At 43.4% G+C, this 15,899-nt stretch overlaps 1 protein-coding gene across 3 annotated transcripts in view; it reads left to right on the forward strand.

Annotated features, from left to right (window-relative positions):
* Window positions 1-15,899, forward strand: part of inpp4b (inositol polyphosphate-4-phosphatase type II B) — a 123,469-nt gene that overhangs the window by 67,024 nt on the left and 40,546 nt on the right. For all 3 annotated transcript variants that reach the window (XM_076728137.1, XM_076728138.1, XM_076728139.1), the window contains 3 exons: window positions 3,295-3,364; window positions 6,359-6,506; window positions 13,023-13,153. In XM_076728137.1, coding sequence (XP_076584252.1) covers window positions 3,295-3,364; window positions 6,359-6,506; window positions 13,023-13,153 — 349 coding nt within the window. The remainder of the gene's footprint in view (window positions 1-3,294; window positions 3,365-6,358; window positions 6,507-13,022; window positions 13,154-15,899) is intronic.

The raw sequence follows: 15,899 nt of genomic DNA on the forward strand, positions 1-15,899 counted from the left end.
TGTGTGTGTGTGTGTGTCTGTTGTCACATTTCCCCCTGTGTGCGTTGTTTCTGTTGTAGAAGATGAGGGGAGGAAAGAGGGAAGGGATATGACAAACATTAGGGAGGGCTCACTTGAGACTCAAGACTCACTTGTGGGGAAGTTCTTGTTCGATTTACCTGAGTCGTGTGCTTGTCTTCCTGCCTGAATGTGCTGTGTGTGTGTGTGTGTGTGTGTGTGTGTGTGTGTGTGTGTGTGTGTGTTTTGTGTGTGTGTAGGAGTGTCTGAGGCACTTGTTTGATCATTCCCCGTCATTGCTTGGATGGCTGCTGCTTATGAATATCCGACTGACCCTGAAAAGAACACTGAGCTGAAACAAGAAAGAGACTCCAGTCACCTTTGATCTGGTCTCTTTACATATTTCAGTCATCAAAGCGCCATCGAACACATGCTGTCCGCTGCCTACAATTACAATGGGCCTCCTTTCACAGCTGTGGCCCTTGGCTCATTGTTAATACTTTTCATTATCACAGACCTTACTTTCACGCTTACTGAAATTTCCAGATGCCAGTTGTTCTGTTCAGCTGACACTTTTTATTTTGGAGTTTGCGTGAGCATGGGTGTTGGTTTGGTGTCTGTTTTATTCAGGATCAGTTTCTAAGCCAGGAGAGGTGATGGATTGTTCCTAGCAGTCATTAAAGTCCGTTTCAGGGGACAGGTTTGGCTGTCTAGCTGTGTTAAATGGTTCATCAGACAGGGCAGAGCTGACATAAAGCGAGCAAAAAAGATTGTTAGTTGTCAGTATCGCTTTGATGAGGAGCCCCAGACTTAATGCATCAAGAGGCATTAATGGTTTTAAGTATCAGAGGCCTAGCAGAGGCATCACTGTGACATGCACATATTTGGGTTTTATCAGAGTGTGCAGACATAGGGGTATACTTAACTTTATTAACGTGATGGCTTTGTACTTAATGGCAATAACAATCCACCTTCTGAAGCAGCTGGATTCGTCAGATCACAATGTTACATGAGCCGAGAATCCATCTTACCTTCAAGTTATGCGTTTGCGGCTAGACTGCAGTTATTTTGGACCAATCAGCCCCCTGTGAGGCTGGCAGCTGAGGCGGGGCTTAGGTGTGACGACGGCAAGAGAGAGGCGAATGTTTGTTCGAAATCAACAATGGCGGCTCCTGAAAGAGGTTAGCATAGATGCCATTGTAGCAGTCATATCCGAACTGCCAGCAACGCCACTGAAGGCTTTTCTCAATGGAAAACATGTTTTCGCCTTTTTTTCCCACCTGGCCTCAGCAAAAGTCCTACTACATCACACGGTCGTTCACCTGATTGGTTATAGTTAGCCTGTGATAGACGGTGATAGACAGATGGTTCATCCAATCACTTGCCAAGGATTTTTTGAGAGTGCCTGCCCTTTTCCAAACAGTTTCTATGGATGACTTCTCTGTTTTCCCAGATGGCTCTATGCAAGAAACCATCTGCTGCATCAGCTTAAGCAACAATATGCTACATTAAAACAGAGAACATCAAAATAACATAGTAAATCCACAAAGACTTGTTCTTTTTTTTCCTTGACAAAACACAAGAGCGAAAGAGTCAGGGAGGGATTAAATTGTGTGTTTGGCTTGTCTAACAGAAGCTGTAATTGTTAGCAGCAGGCTACATTACAAACAGGCTACATTACATTTATTTAGCTGACGCTTTTATCCAAACCGAATTAACTTCTCAAGTATTAAGTGCTTCTGCTCTGCACTGTTTTGCACTGTGTGATTCTGTGTTTTCATCATCATGCCATTACATCTCATGCAGTATTACATTTCTTCTTTAATGCTACATTCCTGTCTTCTTGTATCAAGTCTATGTATGTACATATTTTCTATTATGTGCAGTAATGAAAAACACTGTACTTGAACCATGTGCAGTTTCTCCATTAGCTTTACAATTTTTACATTTTCCATTAGCAATAATATTTTATGGACTGCTACATACTTTTTAGCCAATGTGCAATAGTGAAAAAACACTGTATACTCCCTCGTATAGAATGTATATATACAGAGTTTCTGTATCATCAAATATCAAGTGTTTGATAAGCTAATTAGCGTACTACCTACAATAGTAAGCAGGCTTCAGCTCTACAGTCAATGAACACATCAGTCACCAACTTTCATCTTTTTGTATTTATGGTAGTTTACAGTCAACTAGTACATGTTTCCACCCTTCTACACGATCGTCCTTTCAGGATAAGTCAACTGGAAACACAAGTCAACCAGAGACATTATATTCAAACTCATGGAGCCAACGTGAGCTTAATTTCCTAACTAGCTACACTTGATGGACTCCTGGCCAGAAGCTGCTTTTATCTACCTCTGCCTGAAACCACAAAGCCACAGAGTTTCTGTCCCTGCTTCTCTGATATGAGGAAATCACTACATTAAACAATAACAATTGTAATTGAAATAATAAAATTGTGTGGTTCTTCATGTGTATCAGCTACAGTTTTCTGATTTGTTTCAGTAATCTGTGGTCATTCTGTGCATGCACACTGTACTGTCTCTTTGATGAACGTGTTGTTTCTGGACTGTAAGTTACTGCACAGTCATTTGAAATTTACCACCAGAGAAGGCAAGCACAATATGGTGAGCGGATAAAGGCTGGAATGGCAGTGGAGGTAATAAATTACCATCTCAGTCAGTGAAGTCACAGCAGGTGTTTTCCTTCAGTTGTCACCTGCTGTGGCATCGCTGATTGCAGTGAAGGCAGAAGAGAAACATGCTTGAAGACTTAAACTGAAAAGAGAGCAGTGCAGCAGCGGCTGTTTGCTCTGCGTGCTTCCATGCGGGCGTAGTCTTTAGATGTTTCAGTGTTTGAATGTTCATACAGTAAATACAGCAGCTGCTTTTTCTGTGTTTGTCAGTACAACTCGTTGCTTCATTGAAATTTAATGGTATTATTTTAGAAATGCAAACACAAATCAGACTGATGTAAACACTTTTATAGTGTCATGTTTTAATTTCAAACTAGCTGACTTTAACATGAGAAGGAGGAGAGCTCTGACTGACGTAGCTAACTCTTTCAGGCCTCAGGTTTTCTTACCTGAGCTGAGCACGAAGCTGTGAGATGACATATTGGCTTCACTTGCTCATGGCCGTGGTCATCTCCAGTGTACCTTATGAGTAACAGCCAGGATCAATACCCGCCTGCTCCTCAGAACAATACTTCATTGTCGCCGTTGTTCTCTCAAAAAGAGCATTTTGATGTCGAGTGATACTTTCTCTCCCCCGCTGTCCTTTTCCTTTGCAGTGTCCCGTGGTGTGTGAGTCTGCGTCCCATTCCTGCACTGACAGAGAAAATAACCCGCTGACCGGCCCGGGTATGTTTCACACTCTTCCTGCTTCTTCATATTTTTTTCTTCACCTCCTTGCAATAAAAAGTTGTTTTTATAGGAGAAAAATGGCAAAAACTCACTTCGTAATGGCCTCGAAGGAAAGCATTCAATAATCAGTCTAGACTCTGTTGTAGTGCAGAAATGTGCCAGCTAACATCCTGTGACATCTTCCTTTATCCAAGAGTCCCTTAATGTTGATTTATATCTAATTGACCTTGAACTGCCCTTGAATATACTCTCCATGAACAAGTTTTGAGGCGTCTCTTGGGTCTCCTGTTTGATTAAAGCATTAATATCTTTCCTGCTTTCATTCAGAGGGAGTCTTGGTGTTTGTAGACAGTGACAAAGAGTAGTGGGAGGTATCTGACAATGAGGTAAAGCCTCTGGGTTCTTTATGTACAAACGGAAGACGAGCAGAAGATGCCATGCTAGCTGCGTGAGACTAATTTAGTGGCGACACAGAAAGCTTAGCTCTCTCGCTGGTAGAGAAAGAGAGAATCGTAGAGGAAGAGGGAAAAGGCATAAACTTGAAAAGGTCACGACTCCCGCTGTGTTGAAACTTCACAGATCTTGTTCAGAGGAGACTTGGGGAAACTGGTTTCCTTTTTTCATCCCATGCCTTCATTTGTTCCACAGATCCATTTCCCCTTTTATCCCGATTCCCACCACCTCCCTAAACTCCCCAGCAGCCCCACGCCTGTTGTCATGGTGTCATTGTTGCTTACTGTTTCTGCTGTGATTAGCTGGTGAACTGCAGCCACGTCTGCAGGTGCACATCTGCAGCCCGTCAAAACAATACCCTCCCTGCAGACCCCGCCAGATTGACTAATGCAATTTAGCCCTCCACTTTTATTACCTTTCAAAATGAGCATGCAGAGAGCGGGGAGATAGGGGAGCCCACACGCAGCACGTCTCTGGAAGTCATTTTCTTAAGAGGTGTCGGGAAGGGAAACAGAGGCTTCTGATTGGTGGTCAGATTAGTGCGGTGGCAGGGGGGAGTTCAGGGGTTAATCTGCTTCTCTGGCGGCTGTGGAAGTCAGCAACTGTCGCTCTTCCGATTAAGGTTGTGCCTTCACCCCCTTCTCTCCATGTGTCCCTTGCTCCCCATTTATTTTTGTCATCCATTTCACTTTCTCTAATCCCCATGCCAACAATGTCTGAATATCCCATTTCATTTAGGTGCAATTATGAATCCTTTCTGGGGTCATTCCAGGGCCAAGCTTAACCTAAATCATCATTAATTTCAACATCAACTTCAGCATCGTAGAAGAATAATAATAAGCCTCTCTGTAGCCTCTTTGGCTTCCAGTTATTGTCCTTCAGAGGATCTGTATTGTCGATATGTAGCTGCGTGTAGAGTGTATGCTCACATTATTTTTGCATATTATGATGCAACAAATTAAGCTAAAATGAGCCTATTTAGTAGAACACCTTGTTCTGATGCTGAATGTTTTTGTTAGTAAATAAATATTTGTGCTAAACGGACTCTGAAGTATCTTTAGTATCTTTACAGTATATTGCTCATGCTATGATAACATCGGTCCGTCTGGACAGAGATCGTTGTTATTTTAAAATGCTGTTTCAAAGTAAACGTGACAGTGAGGACATCGCCAGAGGCGCTTCTGAGGTGAATCGATGGCACATCATTATTCTTCTACAGCTGCCAAGCCATAGTCTATCGTGCGCTTCAAAATCATGTCCCCAGCTGCATCGGCTCCATACACCCAACACCAGTTCCCATAATTCCTAGGGACCAGCTGCCATGTTGGTACAGGGAAGCTGTACCTCCTGATGCATGTATTAATATATCGAGGCAGGGAAGCGTACAATAATGTTTGCTGATGGTCGAGAAAGAGATTTCTATATTGCAATTAAAGACTTCACATTTGTTTTGTTTGCACTTTTTTTTTTTTTTTTCTCCACAAGCCAGTTTTTTAGTTTGGATTTCAAAACAAAGCCAAACATACGCTTTTTGAAGCAGCCAGCCAGCACATCTCATGGCATTGGGTCTTATATTAGTGTCCTCTTACTGCATAAGAGCTTCACTGTAGAGCACTGAAGGCCATCGCTGAACTTAAAAACTGGGTAGCACCACCAGGATCAGTGACTTGAGCACTTAGACAGATGACTTTGAAATAAGGATAATCTGGGTCCAGATCGGGGTACAGCACCGTGTGAAGGGTTTGGTAGTGGCAGCGTTCTGTATGCTGTCAGGAGGAGCAGAAGTGTGGCTCCCACTGTTGAATTCAAGCAGAAACATTTTACTGGTGCCACGCATGTTTGACTGCCTGGAGCGAGACTGTCAGCGTTTCACCCCGGGTGCTTCAGCTCCAACTTGCTGAGTGACTTCCTTTATGACTGCAGCTCTGCAAACCAAAAGGGTGGTAAACACTGTTCAAGGCTCACAGCTTTCTTGCCCTCTGCTGCCAGCATGCAGATAAGAGCATTAGAGCTGTTTCTCCTTTCCAGTCTTCGATTGCTGCTATTAGCCACTCTCTGCAAAAATGAAGAAGACGGGGCACCATCTGAGTAGGTTTTAATGGGAGAATTGGGCGACAAGGTTAGCAAGCAAAGTTTCAGAATGATTCAACTGCCTGTGCCCCACTGTTGTACAATAAACAAGCAATTAAAATGTAAATGGAGGAAATAATAAGGCAAAGATTAACAGAATAAGGTCTGTATTCTAGTCTGCTGTACTGCCACTGAAGTCGAAAGAGAGAGAGAGAAGGCCTGGGAAGATGAGAAAGGCCTTATCTATGCCAGACACAGTTATTGATTATAGAATTTAATTTGTGCTTCATACCTCATGTGACTTTTGAAGAGTTTCTGTCTGTGGCGTCCTTGTCGTTGGCAGCTGTCAAAGTTGGTTTAGATCCTCTGTGTTACCTTTGTGAAATTTAAAACCTTTGAATTATCTTTGATGAGAACGTGATGTTTTTCCTGATGCTCACGTATACCTTTCTCTCCTCCCGCCCTCAGTGTTCAAGAACCCAGTATGCAAGGTGTACAGATTTCAGACACTGGACAGCAAGTGGATGCTTGTGCGGGAGCAAATGGAGGAGTGCACGTTGTCCTTTAGCATCCCCAAACAGTTGCTCTCGCTGTACATCCAGGAGGACATGAGCAGGTAAGGCACTTTGAAAGCCTGCCAGCTTTCTCCTTGCATCAGACAGCTCGCTTCCTGTTTGTGCAGGCACCAACTAACCAGCCAACGGAGAGCAAGCACAAGTTCAAAGTAAAAATCCAACCCGGTGATACCTCATCATGCATACAGTAGGTGTGTGGTGTTTCTAGATTTACTTTCCCAACTCCATCCAGCGATGTAAATGATTATTTAAAAGTTCCACCTACATTTGGAGAAGAGTGAATTATTCAGATCGGTTTAACACTTCAGAAGAGGCTCCTATGCTCATGAGTGTGTGTTTCTCTTTCAAACACACGCTCATGCACACCTTCTCCCATGAAACATTATAAGAGGACTCCTGGAGCATCCTGCCACGAGTGCTGAATCAGACAAAAGCTTTAAAGTTACATTATACAGTATGTATGATAAATTTAAGCCCTGGTTCATTCGGTGCCACCTGTGGTCGCTTTCAGTAACAGCAAGTGCAGGTTAATGCCACAGGTGCCTGAATTCAAGCGCTCCTTGAGCATCTGCTTTGTCAGAGATGCAACACAAGAGCACAAGAGCAACCGATGCAAATGTTGGTGCAGCCCAGCCGACTCATGTTTTAATAAAGAAGTCAATAACTGGCCTTTTTCCATCATGCCATGAGCAGCTACGGTCTGACTGAACGCTGCACACAGTGAAGCAGCACAGTGAGGTTGGTTACCTCGCTGAGGAGTCTGCAACTCTTCAGCTCACTGTGGCGCCTCCATCTCCACGACTCCCTCCAGTGTTTAAAACTGATCATTTTCCTGTTGTGGATTCTAACTTTACCAAACATTCTGTTAAAACTGCATCAGAGCCTTATGGAAGTCAAGAACATAACTGCAATTAAAGTGCAGTCTAGTTAATACTGCCTGAGAATGAGGATGGGCTGAGACAAGGTCAGAAGGAGGTGATGTTTCACCAGAGTGTGCACCCATAATTAGATCAAAGAGTCCCTTCCCTCGGGCTCGACCAGTGTTTGTCAAGGCACATCATTACTCAGCTGGCCTGTTGTCCCTGGCAACCCCTTCTCATACATAACATGCAAATGCTTCCATACATGCACACGCATGCATGCACACACCAACGCACGCACACACACACACACACACACACACACACACACACACACACACACACACACACACACACACACCTTAAGAGGATTTCTTTATGCTCTCTTCAGTGCAGGCACAATAAGATGCAATCAGAGATTTTGATGAACTTGGTGGTGGGAGGAGAGTTTGATTCGTAATCACGGTGTGCACCTAAAGGACCACGCAGAGCTCAAGGACACATCCACATGCTAAAACACGCACGCACCCGCAGCCTTCGCCTCCACCGCACACGCACATGTGGAAACAGTCACACAGCCGTTATTGACTGGGCACACTTTGTCAAACAGTTCTGGAATCAGTTGGCAGCCCCTCGCTGTGTTCTCCACTTGTCATCTCTCAGCATCTCTTAGCATACCTTCTGTTTAAATAGCTGATCTGCTCTGCAAACTGATCATTGAAATCAGCCCTAAATTTAGAAGACAATTATATAATATTTATTAAATGTCTTATCTGTATAATACAGCTCATGAGCACACAGCAGGCTCCAAACCGTGACTACCATATACAGTGTTTGTTTATTAACAGGCACGTGTGCCGTATCTCCAGCTTGGTCGCTTAAGCACCTCTCCTATAATCCTCTTTAAACGTTGTCTTTCTCCATGGTGCCTCTCCATTGAGCCCATTCTGCCAGCCAGCCTCACACTGGTGCTGGCTTCATGCTTTTAGTCATTTTCAGTTACTGCTGCAAAGTTGTGTGTGCGCCGCTGGATGGTGGGTGACTTTGTCTTCTTCAGCACTCTGTGATAATCTGGGATGTTTCTTCCTTCTGTTTGCTCCTGTTTGTTATAACCTCACTCTGCGAACACAGAGGTGGCTGATTTGTCTTCGTCCTCCAGTGAAATGCTGTGACTCCGTGTGTGCGTGTTTGCGTGCGTGTGTGTGTAAAGATAATTAACGCATGTGCAGTAAAGTGCCAGCGTGTGGGTGTCGATTAAACCCCGTTCATTAAGAGCTGTCTGGTTTCTCATTAATGTCCCTCTTCTTTTCCTGTTAATAAACAAGTGCTGTGATTGCGTATCGAGATTTTGTAGGTGAAATTTTGACAAGCGGCTTCACTGTTTCCAATTGTGCTGTAAATTAAAGACCACAATTAATGACTGAGCGTGTTGGATGGGGCAGTTTTTCCTGAACCAGCTGCATGTGTTGTGAAAGGAGGGTTTGCTTTTCAGTCCTCTCACGCAGTTTTTATTGACCCTGCACACAAAGCCCTCTGAGATTAAATTGAACAGGCACTATAACGCACCATGAAATAAAGGTGCCCGCATGACAGGTCTTTGCTCTTTGGGAAATGTATGCTGTTACCCCGACCATCTGTCCAAGTCAGTTTCAACACGCGGTTCTGCTTGATTTTTGTCCATCGTTTCATTTTCTAATATCCGCATCATGTTTTAGTCAAAGTGAATGACTCACCCGTGTCAGCCACTGTTTGTCTTTACATCAGATCCCAATCATTGCACAGATTTCTTTGATTCTTAGTAATAATCATCACTCCCTCCCTCAAGAGTTTCTCAGCATGTAGTTAAATTATGGTTGACAAACAGGACAAGGAAGAGGGTCTACAGTATTATAAGAGTATGTATGCACTGTCTTAATATTTTGAAATTAAACCAATTAAGTTGCTTAATCTGAGCGCACAGTAAAGTATCCATGCATGAAACAGGTTAGGTCATTTAAATACTTTAGAAACTTCAAATGTCTGCTCTTAAATGTAACACTAGAATCCTTGATTGACCCTTTTTTTAGCCTGCGTATAGTCAATCAGCCCAGCATTGCTCTTATCACGCCTTTCCTCAATCACACCTTTACTCTTTTCAGACAATAGCACTCTGATTAAGGAGGTGATACTCTATCTCTCCATCCACCATCCCACTGCCTTATCACCCTCCTTCAGGAAGCAGATATGTTTCTCTATTATTTTATCCATTATCTGTTATTTACACTGGAATCACCCGTCCTGACCTCCACTCCAGACTTCCCGATTCAAAATAACAGATCTCTCAGGAGACAATGGTGCAGTTTGACACTGTGATACACCAATAGCAGTGGCTGAGATATATACTCAGAGGATATAGATTATTTTGAATGGTTGCAATCTCATAGAAATAATTGGAACAATCTCGTTCCATCTAACATTTGCTATATATACCAAATAATTTGAGAACATCACCCCTTGATTGGTTAGAATGGCCCATTTATGGTACTGGAGGCCACTTCAAGCGCAGTGGGCATGCTGGGAACAGTATGTTTGATTGACACCAGGGAGAAATGTAAGGTGGCCCAACTCAGACCTCGCTAGCTGGGAGATGGAGCTCGAAGCATTAGCATACGTCAGCGAGTGCAGTGATTTATTATCTTTAATCCCAATAGTTTGTGTTTGTCTTTTTTTGATAAGTGGGGTTAGATTTTTCTGTTCTTGGTTGAAAAATAGGGGTTTTGATCCACTCTCATTTACGTAGCTGCTCATCTCCAGGACTGTTGCGCATACCTTTTGAATAAACATGCATATTCATCATTAAGAATGGTTTCAAGCGCTATTTATATGCCAAAAGTGAAAATAATGCTTCTTTAGAATAACCCAAAATCACAAGCCTGCCTGTGCTGCTGCCCATAGTCCTGCACGTTTCCTTTGCCCATGGTAATTTGGAATATGCTTACTGTGTGAGGAAGCCTTCTGTCTATCTTCCTATGCCATAAGCATAAGTTACTTACAACCACCTGCAGAGCGCGTTGGCAGAGTCACCCAGCATGTGGTGCCTCTCTGCCTTGAGGTTGTTTCCAGCTGCATCTTTGTTTTGAACTAAAAAGAAGCTAGAGATGAGGAAAATGTCCCATATGTGATCTGCCATTTGTTTTACAGCCTGTTCAGTTGTTTTTAGCTGAGCTGGAAAACTGCATCTCTGTGGCGCCCTGGTATCTCCTCTGATAGAGCGTGTAGCATCAGGCCTGAGTCTGTGCTGCAGCGGCCTGGGCTTCATTCCAGCCCGGGCCCTTTGCTGCATGTCAGCTCCTCTCTCCTGCCTTCACTGTCTCTCTCACCAGCTAAAATAAAGCAGAAATGACAAAAAAAAAGCCCCTAAATCTTCTCATATCCTTTGCAAATGTCTGCTGAACATATCCGCAGTGAGCTGATGGTGTCCTGCTCTGGGGTGAGTCAGATTTTCGCAGATACTTCCAGTTCTATCAAACCCATGCAGATAGTTTTGGTTTGATTTGCCCAGATTTTGATATTTCCCTCCTGTGTAATGGAAAACCTGTTTTGGCTTTTTTGTACTGCTGTCTCCTAGAATTTATCAGACAACATACACTCAAACTCAAAGCTATGTATCAGTCAGCCACCTCTTGAACTAGATCGTTATGCAGCTTTAGAATATGCACAGCATCAGTGTTTGGAGTACATGCCCTGATCCCCCACAAGGAAACATCCACAGGGTTCTTGAAAAGTATTAAAAGCTGATCAATCAATTTAGTGTCCTTTAAAAATCTTAAACAGCATTTTCCGAGGTATTAAATCACGTCACCTGTTTTTAGCATGCGCATTGAAATGCGGGTTGTACGCTAAAGTTTGCTTGAATTTTTCGTGTTGGGATTCTGTGTAGCTCGTTTATGGAATCCTGCTGGATTTCACGTCATTTGAAGAGGACAGCCGTTAGCGCGCCCACTGACCGAGTGCTGCTTGATAACGTTAGGCGAGGGTCACGTGGTTGGAGGACAAGGAGTTGGAGCCGTGGCTGAGCCCATCTCTGAACTTAACTGTGAGAGGTGTGGTCTCGATGAGTGCTAACTGCAGCGTCACTCTGGGATGCACAGACAGGTCAAGACGTTTCTGGGCTTCACCAGCGGCTCTGCTCACCACTTCATCTTCTATTGGTGGTTGGTAAACAACTGGTTTTGTTTCTGCTTCGTGGCGTCGACGTCGTCCGCTCTGGCACCGCCAACGTCTGACGACTGTGCGTAGTGTGTAGCCGAGTTTATTCGCTCTGAACGAGTCGATGGGAATCAGCTGTTTTCTTTAAATTTGCTAAACAATGAGATGAAAACATGTCGAATGTCCCTGGTGGTCTGGATAATTCACAGACCGGCTGTTAACAGCTGTGTGTGGAACTACTTTCCCACAAAGAAATAGTCCCTGTAAAAGTGACTGTGTGCCGCTTGTTAGATACCACTAGAGGTACATGAGAATATATGTTTTTGTTTTGTGTGTGTGTGTGTGTGTGTGTGTGTGTGTGTGTGTAATTTGGCTGAACCCACCCCATTAAAATATTGTTGGTTTGATCACACATGTGACCTTGACTCTGGCACCGTTTCTATCGCTGCTGTGTATTGAAATACTTCAAAGTAATCTAAAAATAACTTACCTGGAGGAAACCAGGAAATGTTCTGGAGAGGCTCTCAGCGCCTAATGCTTTGCTGTAGTAGTTGAATTACAACAAAGAAGTAACTACTAAATTATGCATTCAAGCAATTATGCCTGGTCTTAACAATAAGTCGAACCAACATGCAGCCTTTCATTTGAAGATATACAGTATACAAAATGTATGAGGCGTAATCACTGAAAATTAGCCTCGTTATCATGAAAGAAATGCATATGACTATTTTTTTGTTATCCTGAATACTACACTGAACCTCCTTCAATCTCTAATTTCTATAATATCACTGTAATTTACTCAGTGGATGCTGGAGGGCTGGTTTCTGAATGATATCTGTCCATCTGATGTCGCCTTTCACATGCAAATGATCAGCCAATGAAAGAGGCTGTACTTCCTAGTAGGAAATCAGGCCCCCAACCGCACACACAAGCGCAGATACACACTGCACACACTCGTGCACGGCCACTATTATTTCCTGAAGAAAGAGCGCAGATGATTCTGGCCTCAGGCTGCAGGCACAGATGATGAAAGAGAGGGAACCGATCACCCCAGTGACACCAGTAAAGACTATTTTACAAGTAATGGTAGAAGAACGGTGGGAGCAGGGGAGGAATTTGATAGGGCAGAGTGGATAAGTGGGCACCAGCTACATGCCCGAGGTCCAGAAATGTGTTTATCTGGCTCAGCACAGGGTGCTCCGGGACGTTTCTGTGTGCCTGGTTCAGTATTTGAGGGCTTGTGCCAGTTTTTTTACCAGGACTGTTCTTCATTTTTTAAAACCCGAACTAGAAAATTGAGATGATTTGAGTTTGGGAAGCATGGATATGACCCGACACCGGATGTAGCATTACAATAACAGTTGTTCTCCCGTAAATTACATGTTTTATTTCTAATATCTACGTTTTAAATAGAAACAACACAGAAACCGTAAGCAAGCCGAGATCGATGATCTGTTTTGATATCCATTGAAACCACAATGGTCCTCAGAGGTCTGTGTTTATCTGCAGGGTGCAGGACCTGAGGGAGCTGGGGGAGCTGTCTCCTCACTGGGACAACTTAAGAAAAGAGGTGATGGCACGATATGGAGGAATCATCAGCTCCTACCAGGAGACTTTGGCTGAACTGGACAAGATCACCGGTACGACTCACCCGCTGCTACACTTCACATTCATGTGCAAAGGTGTTTTACTCAAATCATACAAACACATCTGGTTGCGAAAAGCTTCAGGATGTCTGGAGTGTCCTTGGTTTCATGGTGTTTGTTCAGATATGATTGTCCAGGTTTTCTGGTCCAGTGTATGACAGTCATTTTGTTCTCTTTTCATCCCGGGCTGTCCTTGGAAGTTCAGAAATCTCTCCAGAGGACTGAAAGTCAACATGCTGTTGCATTGTGAAAAGTGGAAATAGAAGCGTGCTTTAGGTTTGCAGGTGGAGCCGCATACCTTACAAAGCAACCGAATCTTTCTCCTTTCAGAAGCAAAATCATGTGTTGATGACAGTAGTCTGACTGTAATTCCTAAACACAGAGAAGTCCTGGAGGTGATGAATGAGTGAGGTGAGCCTGTGGCCTGCTCCCGTCACCTGTTGAGTCTGATCACAGCTCTGAACACTGTGGCAGCCCCTCGCCTGTTAGGCGAAGGCAGCTTTAAGTTGAGGGATGGATCCTGGGTGATGTGAGTCAAAGGTAAGCTCAGCGAGAGGTCGTTTCGTTTATGTACTTTCTGTCTAGTTTCCATAGCAACGCAGGTTTGATCAGGGGCAGCTGAAATGCGTGTGCTCATGTGCTCGTCTGTGTTTTGTTAAAGTAAACCTTCGCGGTGAACCAGAAAGCCGATACAAATCGCCGCCATGTGTAAACAAGTCTTGCATCTCATTTCCAAATACTCGCGTTCTGGGTGTGCAGATATTTTTTGCACGTTTTTTTTGCAGATGTTTTACATAAAACAATCAATCTGCTCGGCTCTAATGTGAACACACAAAGTAATGAGGCTGTTTCTCATTTTCCTCTGACTCTGAATGAGGAAACGTTGGACATGTGATTAAGCCGAAGAAAGCCGCTGATGACGGATGCTCAAAGCGTGTTTAGAAACGTGCAGGTGATGTATTTGTTGTGTTTAGCTTCATTACTCCAAAGCAGGATGACAAGGCGTACTACACACAGTCAGTACACACTGCATGCATGCTGTACTGTGCAGTAGCTGTTGTACTTGTACATGCACAAGCAGACACAGAGGCCTTTTTATTCAAAACAACAGATGTTAGCTGTTCCATAATTACCTGCCTCTGTCCTCATCTAAACTCACTAAATTATTACTAATGAAAACCTTAACAAGAACAACAAAACAGACACAGACTGATCGATCGCTCCGGATTTGTTTCTTTCCCTCTTCATAATCTCCTCTTATGCATATTTTAGCTTGCTGTGAACATGAAAATTACGGCCACTGATTAATTTTACTGATTTGCTCTCATCCCCGTAATGAAATATTTGCCTGTGCTGCTTTTTCTTTGCCCAGCTGATAAGAGATGACGGCGGCGAAGCCTTGGCGCTGCCTGCCTGAGCTCTGAGGGCGAGGGAAATATGGGATAATGTGGTCTTGGTCATAACGGTTCCTGACAAGTCCCTTGTGTGGTCCAGATGCTGCAGTACATACAGGAGCCCCTGCCCAACTCACCCATCTAATCCAGCCCTGTGTTCATTTAACAGATGATAGACTGCTAAACAAGTTGGGTGGGCAAGCTGCTGCAAATGAATTATTGATAAGTAATATAATTTGAAAAAAAAGGTGCAGATGAAAGAGTGTGGAGGTGGTTTGGGTGTGAAGACCAGTGGCTGAGCAAAGACAGGGGAGACGAGGTGAAGATAATTAACTCAAACCAAACAAATGGTGTGTCGTCAGGACGTCTTTAAGCTCACAGACACAAATTTCTAGCATTTTTTGAGGCTGGGTCTTCTGGTCTCTTCACAGTTAGTATTTCTTCCATTTTTAATTATGTTTTCAAAATAGTTGGCTTTGCAGGTTTCACATGGCTCCGAGGATTTCTGCCCTTAAATAGGATTATTTGTGCATTTATACCATATTAATTAGAGGCTGACTCTAATGCTCATATAGTTTAAGGTCAATCCAGAGTCAGAGGGATTTTCACGCACAAAAGAAGAATCGGCGGCCTGTGCACGTTTCACAGGTCAGATGAAGGCTTTTCCCTCTTTTCCTGTTATTCAGGTTTGCTTTGTAAGAACAAAAATGAAAACAAAAATCTGGAGAGACTGCAGGTAATAGAATAAGAGGAGGAAGAAGAGAAGCAGTCCGTTGGGAAATTGAGGCAGAGTCTCCGTGTTCAGGTTCAGCACCCTCACTGATATCATTTTATCCATTTTTAATGATGAGCTGACCTCAGCAAACACTTCAGATGCTCTAATAACTGTATTCCATTCATAAATTAATCATCCCTACTTTCTTTGTTTACCAGCCGGCGAATTAAAGGCACAGACATAATCCTGTTAGCGTGGTGTTTGTTGGACCTCCAGTACTGCTGGCACTTCTCTGCACAAAACTGTCAGTCACTCTTAAACTCCACTTATGTGATAACTGCAGCTTAAGGCCCAGAGCTACGTATTGTAGATTAAGGCTCATATCTTCCTTTCTCTCTTTAATATCTGTTTTAGAACAGTAGACTCTGCAGTCTGTCGCCTCCAGGTAAAGATTTTCAGTGGTGTGCACAGATGTTGTGCAGGTTGCTGCAGTTGACATCAAACATGGTATTAGTAAATAAAATCCCTGAAACATAATGACCAAAATGTTAAAGGACATAAAATGGATAAAAGTTAAAAAAAAACAAAAAAAAAACAAAACATTGTACTGTCAGCCATGACTCACTTGGCT

This window comes from Chaetodon auriga, chromosome 4 (assembly GCF_051107435.1).
Source record: "Chaetodon auriga isolate fChaAug3 chromosome 4, fChaAug3.hap1, whole genome shotgun sequence".
NCBI lineage: Eukaryota > Metazoa > Chordata > Actinopteri > Chaetodontiformes > Chaetodontidae > Chaetodon > Chaetodon auriga.